Genomic DNA, 13,993 nt, shown 5'->3' on the forward strand with positions numbered 1-13,993 from the left:
GCTTGCTGATGGCTCCATTTTGCACTGATCTTACCTCTAACAGTCATATTGTACATCACCCTTGTTTTGAAACAGCTGCAGTTACAGATGTTTGACATCATTTGTGCTACCTCATGGGCCAATCGAGACAAATGCTGTGAACTTCCTGGCTTGGTAAGAAACCTCTTTCAATAACTGCAGAATTTACCTTTTATTTTCTACTTTGTTGAGACAAATGTTTTATTGGAAATGGATGCTTAAAAGTTTTCAAAAAAGCTCATCTCTGCTTGGATTACTTACTTACTGTTGAAAGTCAATTGGACATATTTTTCTAAATCAAGTGGGTGCTTTTGAGTACTGTGTCTTAGATTGATAAAATACCTAGCATTTGAAGTTCTGTACATCATTCTTCTATCTTAACCTTTTCATAGAGAGATGAGGAAAACTGCCCTGCCCTTCCTCATGCTTGTTCCTGTTCAGAAGCCAATAAGGGTCCCCTGGGACCTCCTGGACCACCGGTAAGGTTTTATTCAGCTTTGTACTGAACTGTACACAATAGTCCACCTTTATTTAAATACTGTGAATATACTGCCATTGTATAACTAATAAGGTTAAATTACACTTTCAAGTGTTGGTAAAGAGATAAAATTCTATTCAGTTTTTGATGAAGATGCTATGAATTATGTAAGGAAGGATTATGCTGAAGCAGTTGGGGTATTCCTTAGACCTGGAACCCTTTTACATGTCTGTAGCATTAGATACTTCATAGGTAGTGCCATTTATTTTCAAATTTTTAATCACCTCTGCCTGTCTACTCTAGCAGGTGTGTATTAAATATGGAGTTTAGATTTCGGAAATGCTCAGTTTACAGAATTCTTATCAATTAAAAATATGGAACATGACAATGCCACTTGTGTAGTATGTGATGAAAGAAGACTTTTCTGTCTTAAAATGCCTACCTAAGTAAAATATTTGCTGGAAAGTAGAACTGGAAGTACAGGTTCTTCTGAGAGTTCTTAAAGGTAGATAGGCATCTAATAGCCATGAAGGGAAGAAATAATGAAATAATCTGCCTTTGTGGAATGTTGAATTTAATTTTTTTTTTTTTAATTTTCCAGTGAATGATGAAATATACACTTTTACATATGCTTGGTGGTGTCATTTTGATGGCACTCATTAAGAGTTTGCTGTGCAGGTGTTAAGTAAGTGTGTGTCTAAGTTCCTTGTCTGGAACTAGATAGTCTCTTGTAGAAGACAATTATTTAACTTTCCCTCTGTGTCAGTATAGTATCTTAGATGGAATAAATCTCCTTTCTCTTTACTGACTTGTGGAAACTCAGACAATGTATTAGCCCAAACATTGGAGATTCAAGCCCACTAAATTTTGGGAACTCAATCTTGCATCCTAAGGCTGATTTTTATCAGTTTAGAAAGGCTCTGTGATTGTCCATTATTGATTTGGTTTGATGAGAATCCTGACTGAGACATTTGCTGAATGGTCATGGTTTTTTTCTGTTACAACTAGATAAATATAATTGGTGTCTTAGAGCTGCTTGCTGAGTGAGTTTGAGATGAGGCTCTCTTGTGAAAAGTTTGAACTGCATATTTCTTGGCTCATACTGTGTCCTGGATGCTCCAAGAGCATCTTGTTAAGTGAAAGAAAGGGAAGAAGCGAAGGGAAATGTTTTTGGTGTTAAAGTACACAAATTACATGAGATGCATGTTTAACAACAAAATTGACTTGCACAGAAGGCCTTCAGATAGTAGTTCCTAGCAGACATTAATCCTCCTGACAGCTCAGAGGGTGTTCTTTCTGCAAGAACTGTTCTTCAAGCTCTGGTACAAAAAGCTGGAAAGAAATTCAAGAGGAAGTTCACTTAAGAGCTGCATCTTGAACAAGGAAAAATTATTCTGTTCTCCTATTCGAATATAAGTTATTAAATGAGTATGGATTAAAGTTTTAATTCCCACATTTTAGCATCCAGTTTCTGTTCTGTAAAAAATGGGATAATTCACAAAAAATGGCACTTAAATTGAGTAGTTTGACCACATTTCACAGTAAAATGAAAAATGTTTGAAAATTATTTGGCTGGAAGGATGTCTATTACTATATTTCAAAAGATATATGGATAAGGAATTGCTAAGGCTTAACCCAGTAGTAAAATAATGTACTTCTATATATTACATTTTGGATTAACTATGTTTTGAACAGCATAGTGCCAGACAAAAGGAAGCTTAAAAATCAAGCAGAAAAATCATCACTGCCAAGGCAGGGAAATATGTGATTCTGGAACTCAGCCTGTTGTAAGTGATGCTTTTTTGTCAGACAGTTAGATGGTAGAGCTCTGGAAAAAAAAAAAAAAAAAAAAGAGCAAAAAGAATAAAGTCAGTGTTCATCTGTGCGCCAACCAAAAGTCAGAAAGTCATATGTGCTATGTCTGGTCAGGAGAGGTCCAAGTCATTAAAAAAATGTCATGTGACTTTTCTCCAAGCCAAGGATTCTTCTGTTTAAGAGATCAGGATCCTACCATGTAGCCAGTTTTAGACATTAGGCTAAAACCACTCCAAATAAAATGCTTCCCTTTGTTTGGGACAGTAACTCTAGAAAGAATTTTTAACTTTTTAGAAAATGCATCACTTCAGGGAAGACAAAGTGTTGTTTAGAGTTAAGATGATCTGACAATTTTCATCATGGGATGCTATTTTTTACGGCTTCATTTTTGGCAGAATTTAATCCTGCTGTCTGAAGTTCCCTACACAAAGTAAAAATGAGATAACATAGAAAACTAATGCCTGCATTTGAAAGCAGTGTCACAGAACTGAAAAAAGGGAAGGAGACAAAATTGTTGAAGGATTGGAGAAGTTTAATTGCCAAAAATAAAAAAGCTTTCAATGCTTCATAGGTTTTGATTACTAAAAGAAATGAGAAGGTGTCTTGATAACAGTAGATTAAGACCTGTTTCTGGGGGAAAGAACTGGCTGCTAGGAAGTTATTCAAAATAAGGGAAGGCATAATATGAATTTTGGGCCACAAAAAGAAGAAGCGCAAAACGAAAAAATTGAAATTAATCACACAGGCTTAGTAGTGCTGGGGAATAACCACCAAAACAAGTTTATGAAAAAAGTGAGGGGGCCTCTTCTGATGTTTTATCTTAAATAAATGTTCTTCTGGAAGTTGTGCTTTTCCCAAGCAAGATTACTGGGTTCACAATGTGGACAAGTGTACCAACTTCAGCGTGAATCTGAAAGCACATCATTTAATGGCTCAGCATCAGGCTATTTCTAAGCATATATTCTTAGTAAAAATGCAATGCATTTATGAGAACAAAATGGGGAAAAATGTGATTGTGTTTATGTCAAAAAGTTGCAGTTATTGTGCTGAAGAATTTTTTGATCTCAGAGTTAGGAGTAAGGCAGAGGAAGGAGAAAGAACAGCAGACTGGAATGCAGAAATATGAGTATCTGGAATTTTGCAACTGGCAATTGGAACTTGGTTCCATGGAGAGCATGGGATGAGATTTTAGGGCTAGAGCTGGCCGTGGTTCAATGAGTCGTGGCCACAGAGATGTGGGACAGAAGAGAGAAGCCTGAGGCAGCTGGGAGAGGTAGTGGAAAATTGTTCTGTGTTCACACTTATGAAGATCATGTCGTGACACCTTCATTGAAGAGCAACAGTACTCTGGGATTTCCAGACATTTCTGTTATTTCTCCTATTTAAAGTCTCATGGATACTGCATATAAGCACATTTTCTATTCTATTCATGTTTAATTTAACTGCTGTTATTTTTGTAAGCACATATTTGTAGCCCCTAAGAGTTCTATTCAGCTATGGTGTCTAGTTGTACAAGGTCCTTTCTGAGTACAATGATAGGCAGAATACCTGTAAAGCTCATGTTCCAAGAGATTAGGCAATATACTCAGATGGGGGAAGAGGGAAATTTATGTTAAAAAAAGTTATTTATGCTGTCCTAGAACAGAAAGCACATGTAGATGTTGTTGCAAAACACATTTATGGCAGCCATCCATGGATATATGGTACTCCAGTGTCTCAGATGATACTAATAAAAAAAGGAAAAGTTGATTAATAAATGATGAGCAGATGTAGGAATTCATGAAGAAAGCAAAAGAGAGAAAAATGTCCAAAAGAGCATTTTACGTAAGAACAGCTCCAAATTAAACCATGTTGTATGTGTAGTAGGCTCTGGAGTTGTCCTTGCTGAAAACTATCCCTAAGTCATTAGAATCACAGAATTATAGATCTGTTTATGTTGGAAAAGACCTTCAAGATGATTGAGTCCAGCCATTAACCCAGTACTGCCAAGTCTGTCACTAAACCATGTCCCCAAGTGCCACATCCACATGCTTTTTAAACACCTGGGGCTGGTGACTCCACCATGTCCCTGGGCAGCCTGTTCTAAAGCTTGACAACCCTTTCTGTGAAGAAACTTTTCATAATATCCAATGGAAACCTCCCACAGTTCAACTTGAGGCCACTTCCTCTCATCCTGTCACTGTTACCTGGGGGAAGAGACTGACCCCCACCAGGCTGCAGCCTCCTCTCAGGGAGTTGTAGAGAGTGACAAGGTCTCCCCTGGGCCTCCTTTTCCCCAGGCTAAACACCCCCAGCTCCCTCAGCTGCTCCTCACCTGAGCTGTGCTCCAGACCCTTCCCCAGCTCTGTGGCCCTTCCCTGGACACACTCCAGCCCCTCAATGTCCTTCTTGTAGTGAGGGGCCCAGAACTGGACACAGCTCTCGAGGTGTGGCCTCACCAGTGCTGAGTACAGGGGACAATCCCTGTCCTGGTCCTGCTGGCCACACTGTATCTGATCCAGGCCAGGATGCTCTTGGCCTTTCTGGGAACTCAGCCTTTAACAATGTGATTTTGGTGAGAACAGACAGATGTGCAGGAGGTTTCAGCAGCTGGAAGGGAACCATGACCACATTTCCATCCATATCATAGCTTTCAGTGTTATTTTGATTCTTACGTAGTGCGCATTCTTGGCTCTAAGAAGTAGTCACATCTGTGTTTAAATCTGTTCCTGTGTATGGCCACACTTCAGTATGTTCCAGTTTAATTGCTCCAGTGGAAGGATATTTACTGATTCTTGAGCACTGATTCAGGAAAAGGAAGAATCTGTTTGGGCTTCTCTGGATTTCATTTCTGTTGGAGAGTTTTGGTTTTCAGTGAGTCCCGTGCTTGTGCTTTACAGGGTGGTCCAGGTGTCAGAGGTGCCAAAGGTCATCGTGGTGATCCAGGTCCAAAGGTACTTTTTAAAGCACTCTAATTTGACAGATGCATGGGTTCTTGGTTTATCTCTGCATGGAAACCTTGAAATGAATTCCAGATTGTCTCTGGTGTTTTTGAGGAAAAGCCTAGTGAAATGTCACTGGCATTTACTGTGGCTCTTTTCAAAACAATTACTTGTCCTATTTGTTCCTTGATGAAAGACATCAAATTCAGAATGCTGCTTTCACAGAATAAATAATCCTCTTTTTTTAGTGTTTGTAAAGAAACCAGACAGTTTTAAATTGAACCCTAACTGCTCAATCATGTTAACTCATATTTCAGATGTTTTTGAATCTATTGGTATTTAATTCTTCAAACAGAAGCTGCCTTTGTCCATATGATAAGAGTTTAACTTATGTCCTGTGCTACTTTAGGGACCAGATGGACCTCGAGGTGAAATTGGTGTTCCTGGGCCGCAGGGACCTCCCGGACCACAAGGACCCAGTGGACTTTCTATTCAAGGGCTTCCAGTGAGACTTAAAAAATCAATAGGCATTTTTCTGTGATCTTTTAAACAGCAAATGGCTTAGACTAGACTGAAATAGCTTTTGCTGTTGTGATCAGAATCTGAATTTCAGTATTTGAGGTGAAATCACAGATGTGGGTTTGACCTCTAGCAAATGTGGGTTTGATGCCAGAATTTCTGGTTTTTTATATTGAACTGAATTTTTAGTCAGCTGAAAGTATTTGATTACAGGTTGACTATGACCTGGGTATTAGTATCCAAGCCTGGAGTCAAGTGAAAATAAATTGCAGTGGGGGTTGTGACATGGCACTAGACCAAATTGTTCATATTTTCTCTTCTTCTGGCTGTACTGCTCATTGCAGATCAGTTCTGACTTGAAAGGTGTACCCAAGAAAGAACACCATATTCTCTGCCAAAATTAAGCAATAATATTAATTACATAATAAAATCTATCATCAGAGGAAGTGATTAGACCTGGATTTGTAAGGCTGTTGTGAAATAATTCAGAGAATTTCATCATAGATAAACATTATTAGAATAATGAACCAGTAGCACTTATCTTGTTTTGTACATGTCTCCAGGAGATGGGTACAGACAAGCCTAGAAAAGTAGTAATACATATATTACTTTCTGCTAGTTTATTTTTTTTTAATTTACTATATTATAATAAAATTTCATCCTTTTCCCAGCCTATATAGTACTAATGAAAAATATAATGGCTTACCAGAGCTGTATATTCTTGATTATGTTGTCATAGAGAATAATAAGAATACTTTAATTATAAGAGCAGTTATTTAAAAATAGAAAAGTAACCGTATATTTGGTTTACTATGTGTGATTGTTTATTTGCAGGGGCCACCAGGTGAAAAGGGAGAGAAGGGAGATCTTGGTTTTCCTGGCCTGCAGGTATTCCCTTTGTATACCCTATCACTTACTAGGTTTGAATGTTCAATTGTGATTTTAGGGCACATTTTACAAACTGCTGAGAAATGTATTGTTGGGGTGAGTTTGAACTGGAATTTAGAAAGAGGAGGAATCCAGGGTATGCTGGTGTGCAGCAGCTGATTCACTTGGGCCTGAAGAGTTGGTTACTTTCTTGTTTAATGCTGAAATTGTGTCTCTGTAGACTCAACCCCTCTGCATTTTAATGATGTGTGTTTGCCCATCTCTCATTTCACAGAAATATCTTCTTTACTGAATCTCTTTTATGAGATTCATTACCACCCATTATTGAGCCACCCATTACTGAGCTTCCTAGTTCCATTTATCCAAAACATGTCATATGGTTTCACTCGAAAATTAGTTGGATTCTGTTAATTTGAGCTCATTATTTTCTCTCCTTTTATAATGCTTAGGGTGTCCCAGGAGCTTCAGGTTCACCAGGAAGAGATGGAGCTCAAGGTCAAAGGGTAAGCTAAAAATGAGTATGTTTTACATGTGTTTTACTCCCATTATGTAAGAGAAATGTTTCCTAATATGGTGGATTTTACAATTTATGCCACCTCTGTCCTTTCTGGAGATCATCTCTCTGTGCCAATGGGCACAGGAGGGTGGACATCCTTCTGTCTGCTGCTGAGGGTTGAGATGTGTGATGGGAGCCCTGCCTGTGCTTTATGCATTTGGTAGAAGTAGATGCCACTTGTGTTCAGCATTGCCAATTAATCTCTTGGCTTATATATTTAAAACTAAATGGTTGTTAAATGGTGTATAATTAGTATGCAATCCAAGACAATGATCTAAATTTGCTTTCTAGCTATGTAATGAAAAAGAGACAAGGGAATTTAGCATTGAATGTAGAATGATACCTGCAGAAACAGTTGACATGAAGAAAAGGTAAAAAAAAAATCAACATTTAGTCAATCTTATTCTGCTCCTGCTAAAACAGCTGTAGATACTTACAGTCTGTCTAGGAGTCAGTAAAAGAAGATTAATATTCATTTGTGCAGTTAAGCCTATAAGTCCTCTTCTTTGTCTCCCTGGGGAGACTTCTGTTTCATTATTAGTCAGACTCTGGAAAGTTGTTGTTAGCATAGTACTAGATTTCTGTCTACAGCAGAAGTTCATTATGAAATATAACTTTCCAGTTTCATTTGAGCAAGATTTACATATTCATGATCCCTTTTTTGGAAATGTTAATGTAAATTGAACTTCAGAGAAATCTGGGAATTCTTTGATTTTCTGACCTTGTTATAAAAAAACCCAAACCCTGTATTAAAACATGTATTTGAACTCACTATTATGAATTTAAACATTGGCATATCTTTATGTCTAGAAGTAATTCCACTGAAGTTACTGTAGAATTTGGGCAATAAAAAAATGGGTTTTTTTTTTCCTCTACAAATCAAGAAAAGAAAGGCATTTTATTAATACAAAGATTTATGCGATAGTATCATCAGATGAATAATCTAATTGGAGAAATAGCCTTCTAATTTTCAATTAAATTGTATTGAAATATGCACGTAAATGCATTTTTCCCCCCTAGTTTATAATACTGTGATGTATTACAGTTTTACATGTTTTTGTGTCTTCTTTTTGGCTGCATTGGAATATTTCCCTCTAAATTACCCAACTTTCATGCCACCTGTTCATCTCCAGGTTAATAGAGACCTGAACCCTGATGAACATTTGGGGTTTTGCCCTGTTCTCTCTGGTCTTGGTCCTGGACAAGTTGAGATGGTGCAAAACATTGTACAAGGGAGTGCTCCTCCCCTTACATTCCTGAACATGAGGGACATCGAGGAGCTGCAGTTCAAGGAGAAAGGAGCTCTGTGCTTTGATGTTATTCTGTAGCTGAATTCATATTTAGCAGAGGGTGCCCTCAGCCATGCCTTGATGGCAGCCAGCAGTTCAGGAGTGATTCTCCCACACGTGGAAGTTTCCAGGTTGTTGCCAAGATGGTATTCCAGAGAAAAGCCGAGGAAGATGAGTGCAGCAAAGGTTTTTGATGCAGCCTGGAAAAGTCATATGGTGTTTATTCTGTAGAATACCCCACTGTTGTCTATAAAAAGGTAGGGCAATTACATAAATTGCCTGTTTTTATAGATACAGTAATAATGCTTTGTTTGTGTGTTCTCTTTCCTCTGTGCTGCTAATCATGGGAGCTGGATAAAGAGCCCAGAGCTCATAAAATTAGTTCTGTTAGCCCAGTATTGTCTCTGTACAACCCTTATACAATGTTGTCCAGCTGTAATTATTTCTATGGCAACAAATAATTATGCTACACTGATTTTATGGTGTTGTAACTCATTTGATTCCTGTGAAGTTATGACAACATGAAATTGCTTTTAATGGGCAAAGATCCAAACCAATTATTTCACCGCAGTCTCTTTGAAGACCCAGCACTTAAAAAAGAGATAATTCTGAAGGGCATAACTGCAGCAGCAAAGGGAAACTGGAAAATTCCTGAGGAGTAAATTGCCTTTTTTAATGTTCCTTTTGTTGGGTTTCCTCCTGTTAGTCAAGATGCCAAACTGTTTTGCAAGTATTATATACTAGAACTGGGATTTTCTGTGTTTTTCTTAGCTTACTTATCCCTTCCTCTTTAGTATTTATTGATCTTTAAATATTTTAATTATAGTGGTACTAGTGCTGTAGAGTGCTTAGACAGGTTGCTAAATCACACTGATTTTAATGGGTGGTAAGCATAGGGCTGATATTTATTGGGAGATCTCTGAGAACTTTGAACTGGGTACAGTGTGTTATTAGACTCATGAAGTGCTGGAATTGAGATTCTTTTTCCTTCAGTTCCAGATAATTGGAATCACTTCACTTTTACAGTTTGTTTTCTCTTCTTTTTGTTTTGCTTTCTAGTGTTCATACTTTCTGATTTTCTTTTTGAAATCAATTGAGGAAGGGGTTTGATTTTCCTTTCTTAATGTTGTAATTCAACACTTAATCTGTAAAATTTCTTTTTTTGTATTTCTGAACTTGGTTTTTAGTTCCTGACTTATTTGCTTTTTCTTGGTTTTAGAAAGAAATAGAGCATCTTCCCTGTCAGTTATGTGAATTCATAAAAAGGTCATTTCAGAATGACATACCCTCCCTATGAAGAAGAATGGGATGTAATAAAATACTTTGGGAAGGTTGAATCAGAATAAAAATAAAAGGTTTTTTTCTGGTAAAAAAGCAAATATTCTGAATATGCATGACAATATTTTATACCTGTCTGGTAATCTGTTTAAATCTATATCTCAGACTCCACATGAGGAACAGTCCCTTGCTCTCTCATCAGCTTCCAGAGTGTCAGGAAAGATGTTATAGATGTAAAACAGCTTATTTTTATTGTGTGGCTTGAGCTGTGGTTGTTTGGTGTCCTTTCTTGCTGCCCCATATTTGCAGCTAGCAGTATAGGGGAGTTTTACTGAAGAGAACAGATCTTGTTTCTCCACCAGCAGTCCCAAGCATTTCATGTTGAAACACAGATCTTGAATTGGCAGTCATGTGTCCCAGGCTGCAGGGTTTTTTAAAAGGCTCTACATTAAAGTCTTTCAAACCTGGCTCAGTAGCTTCAGTTAAGTTTTTTCTGATATCTAGTCCTACTTGAAAAGTTACCTCTCCGCAAGTTGCCCCAAACAAATTCCAGGCTACAGAAAGCTCAAGAGTTTATAAAGAGGTCAGCAGCAGTACTGATTTCAGCACCCTTGAGATTTTACTTGTGATGCCATTTGTATTTTGGCAAATAAAATCCCTTCTAAAATTTCTGTCAGAGCTACACTCTTTCTCTAGAACTTCTTTTCATGCCATTAGCAAAATATGTCTTCATTTAATCTTCCTTTCCAAAATGATATAAGATTCTATTTATATAAGATGATATTTGATTCTAAGACCTACATCCTGGGTCACACATCAAAATCTGTCCTCTCCTGTTCTTGGACATGCAGTTCCATGGAAGAGAATCAGTGGCTTTGTGCAGAGTCACTTCTATCCTGGATGTGACAGAAATATGTAATTCCTCCAGTGTGCTATGTAATTCCTCCAGTCATTTCCCTTGGATTAGAGGTGGTTAAGCAAAGAGGAGAATTCAATAAATGGGAGATTAAATAGCATCTACCAGGCTTCAGTACTCAGAACACAACTTTGTGAATTCTCACTATGCTCTATTTTCTTCTACATTACACACACCAAAAATTATGGGAGAAAGAGCCAGAAGAAATAAATTCCCACTCTTCCTGCCAATTTCCTGGTACTTACTAATCTCTGCTCTCAGCTCAAAAGTTCAGAATGAGTGTCAGATCCATTCTGGCTATCAGGTGGTCTGAGTAACATCATCCTCAAATGCTGCTGGCAGCATAAACAAATACTTTTAGTCTTTTACCAGCATAAGAGAATAGGTATTGCCATATTCTTTCTTGAACCAGGCTTGTATTTGATTTATTTTATTTACATATATAGCAATTTTCACATCTAGAAAGTGAAGGAGAGGTGATCTTTTGTGGGCGATACAGACACAATGCCAAGAGAAATAAACCCTAGGAGAATAGACAGGAGGTGATTACTGAGCAGTCAGGAGTAAGAGCACTGCTCAGAAGAAAGGAATTGTGAAATATATTCCAAGAAAATATATTGCTGATCATACTGTTAATTCTACTCTTTGACTGGGGTAGGAGAAGAGAAAAACGTACAGTTTTCTTTTTCTTTAGAAACTTGTGTGAATCTACACTACATCCTAGAAGTCAGTGGAAAGCACTATTTTCCCTCCCCCTAGTTAAATTAAGCCCTTAAAAGGGTCAAATGAGTTTTCATCCTGCTTTGGAACTGAGCAAAAATAAACAGAGGTTTTACATATTTGCTTTAAAAAGTGAAACATGAAGGTGTCAGCTTCATCTGGCTACACTGTGGAATATGAAGGTATTTCCTGTCAAGTCTAAGGATACCAAGATAATGTAATGTGAGTGGATTATGTGGTTTATTTTATCATCAAAACACCTGTCCACCAGAGATTTTTAAAAACCTTTCCAGGTATATGGAAGATAATATCTCCCACCAGCCATTTTTTATTCCATATGATTGCAGATTTGAATAATAGTTTCCAAATTGTGCAAAGCATAAAACTAGTAGTATATGTTATATTCATTACTAAAACTATGTCAGAAACAAAGATTTGGAAAAAAGTACAAACAAAAAAAGTTGTAAATTTTTCTTCTGAAGCTCCATGAGATACTGAAGCCTGGAATGTTCTTTACTGTGTGTGTCACCATAAACATTTTCAAACATTTCAGCAATAAACCAAACACTTTCTAGCATAAACCACCTTTCAAACTGGTCTTGAGCCAGAGGTAAAACCATATATCTCCTGTTCAGGCTGCATAGTAATTAAACAATTGTCTAATCACCAGGCTGGTCAGAAACCCAAGCTTTATAGCACGTGTATACAAAGTGCACATATTGGTTAATTTGTATTAACCAAATTATCTTACGTCAAGTAAAGAACACTTTATTAATAGTGTATTGTCTTCTACATCTGGTCAGTGTTTTTTTCTGTGATGTACTGGCTTTCCAGTTTCCAAGTTATCTTTAGTTTTTGGCTCTCACTTCTGGAAGCTCTGAGGCACGTTCCTAATGGGAACCACATGAGCATTCCCGCTGCTCCCTGAGCAGGACCGCAGCGACAGCGGGAGCGCAGGAGCAGCACTGCTGGGCAGAGAATCCACTCTGCTGCCTTCCTTCAGCACCTCATCAGTGGCATGCTTGCAGCCAGGGAGAACAGATGCAGAAACATGACCTTGTGGTAGAGAGGTTTGACAGCAAACCCTCTCATTTATTTCCCTACAGAAGTGTTCTAAGTGAGAATTGCCAGTATGAAGAATTTGGTATTGTCTTTTCTTCAAAAAAATTATGTGACTAGCTGCCTTTTTTTTGTTTTGGTTTGGTTTGGTTTTTTTTTTTTAATCTTGGTAGCACTATAGCTTCTTTTTCAGAAATAAACCCTCCCCAGTGCAAAGAAGGAAATTTTTTTGGTAAGAGACCACTACCAACAGGTATTAATTTAGAAAACAAACAAACAACAACAAAGCAAAACAAAACCAAAGAACAAAAGTAAAAAAATTCTTCTAGATTAAACAGAACAGATTTGTGAAGTACATATAAAAAGCTGATGAAATTGCATTTATTTATCTTTTACAGGGCTTTCCTGGCAAGGATGGACCCACAGGCCCACAAGGACCTCCTGGCCCAATGGTGAGTATTTCCCATGGAATTTCTTAGTGCAAAAGTCAGCAGGATTTGGGGGGATTACAGGTCACACTGTTATCTGTGCTGCAGTGGATAGAGCAAGCCAAGGGAAGTCAGAATTCTCTTGATACACAGAGCTGGCAGAGAGCTGCTTGTCCAGTGTAATTTCTTTCCACTCTTACTTAGCTCAAGAGGAAAATGCCTCCCATGGGAAGGGGAGAGAGTTGTTCTGTCAATAGATTGATATCTTGTTCTTAGTCAAGCAACTGCACTATAAAGAGGGAATTACTGCTTTTAACATTTGAAACAAGACTTTCTTTTTGTCAAAAATTCCAATTAGGACTGTTAGCTGAAGTAAACCACCAAGTTTTACTTGGTTTGGAGGCTGGAGGTGAGCACAGGTGCCCTCACAGAGTAATCAAGGAAGACAGCAGAGGCTGTCTCTAGAGCAGGGTATATGTTGCCTTCAGAATCAGCCTCAGTCTTCTCATTTAGGGCAGCTAGGAAAAGTTAACGCCTCCTTAATAGATTTGAAAGATAAGATGAAGCTGCTGGTTGTACTGAGTATTCTCCAAGCCATCTTCTTGTTTTCCACAAAGAACATTCTGAGTCATCCCCCCTGAACACAGTACTGACATCACAGGATTTAGTCCAGTGATTCAGCAATTTCTGCCTGTTCCAGAAAGCAACCCAAATTATTTTTATCAAGTGTTTTTCTCAGAGCTGTGCTTATGGTGCTCTTTTTCCTGCAAATTGTATTTCTTAGTTTTCTCCCTGGGAATCTTCAGTCTTTGACTGACAGAAATGTTTGTGCACTTCTTCTCATCAGGACTCATGGATGTTGATTGTCATCACCACTATTTTCCTCTTCTTTTTCCACACAGGGCATACCTGGTGCTCCAGGTGTTCCAGGTGTTACTGGAAGTCAGGGGCCACAAGGTGATGTTGGAGCTCCTGTAAGTAAAACTAACTGGTATTTCCCTGTCTGCTGTTGTGCATTGGTTGGTTTCTGAGCCTGGCTTCACTGTTTGACAGAACTCCTCAATATTTATTGCCTGTGATCTGTTTGCAGTTAGTGGCTAAGTTAAAC

The 13,993-nt window shown here is 38.0% G+C and overlaps 1 protein-coding gene across 5 annotated transcripts in view; it reads left to right on the plus strand.

Annotated features, from left to right (window-relative positions):
• COL14A1 (collagen type XIV alpha 1 chain) overlaps positions 1–13,993 on the plus strand; it is a 115,059-nt gene that overhangs the window by 87,371 nt on the left and 13,695 nt on the right. For all 5 annotated transcript variants that reach the window (XM_064395722.1, XM_064395693.1, XM_064395700.1 and 2 more), the window contains 8 exons: positions 76–153; positions 411–497; positions 5,191–5,244; positions 5,642–5,737; positions 6,586–6,639; positions 7,089–7,142; positions 12,856–12,909; positions 13,788–13,859. In XM_064395722.1, coding sequence (XP_064251792.1) covers positions 76–153; positions 411–497; positions 5,191–5,244; positions 5,642–5,737; positions 6,586–6,639; positions 7,089–7,142; positions 12,856–12,909; positions 13,788–13,859 — 549 coding nt within the window. The remainder of the gene's footprint in view (positions 1–75; positions 154–410; positions 498–5,190; positions 5,245–5,641; positions 5,738–6,585; positions 6,640–7,088; positions 7,143–12,855; positions 12,910–13,787; positions 13,860–13,993) is intronic.

Source organism: Passer domesticus, chromosome 1, assembly GCF_036417665.1.
Source record: "Passer domesticus isolate bPasDom1 chromosome 1, bPasDom1.hap1, whole genome shotgun sequence".
Classification (NCBI taxonomy): domain Eukaryota; kingdom Metazoa; phylum Chordata; class Aves; order Passeriformes; family Passeridae; genus Passer; species Passer domesticus.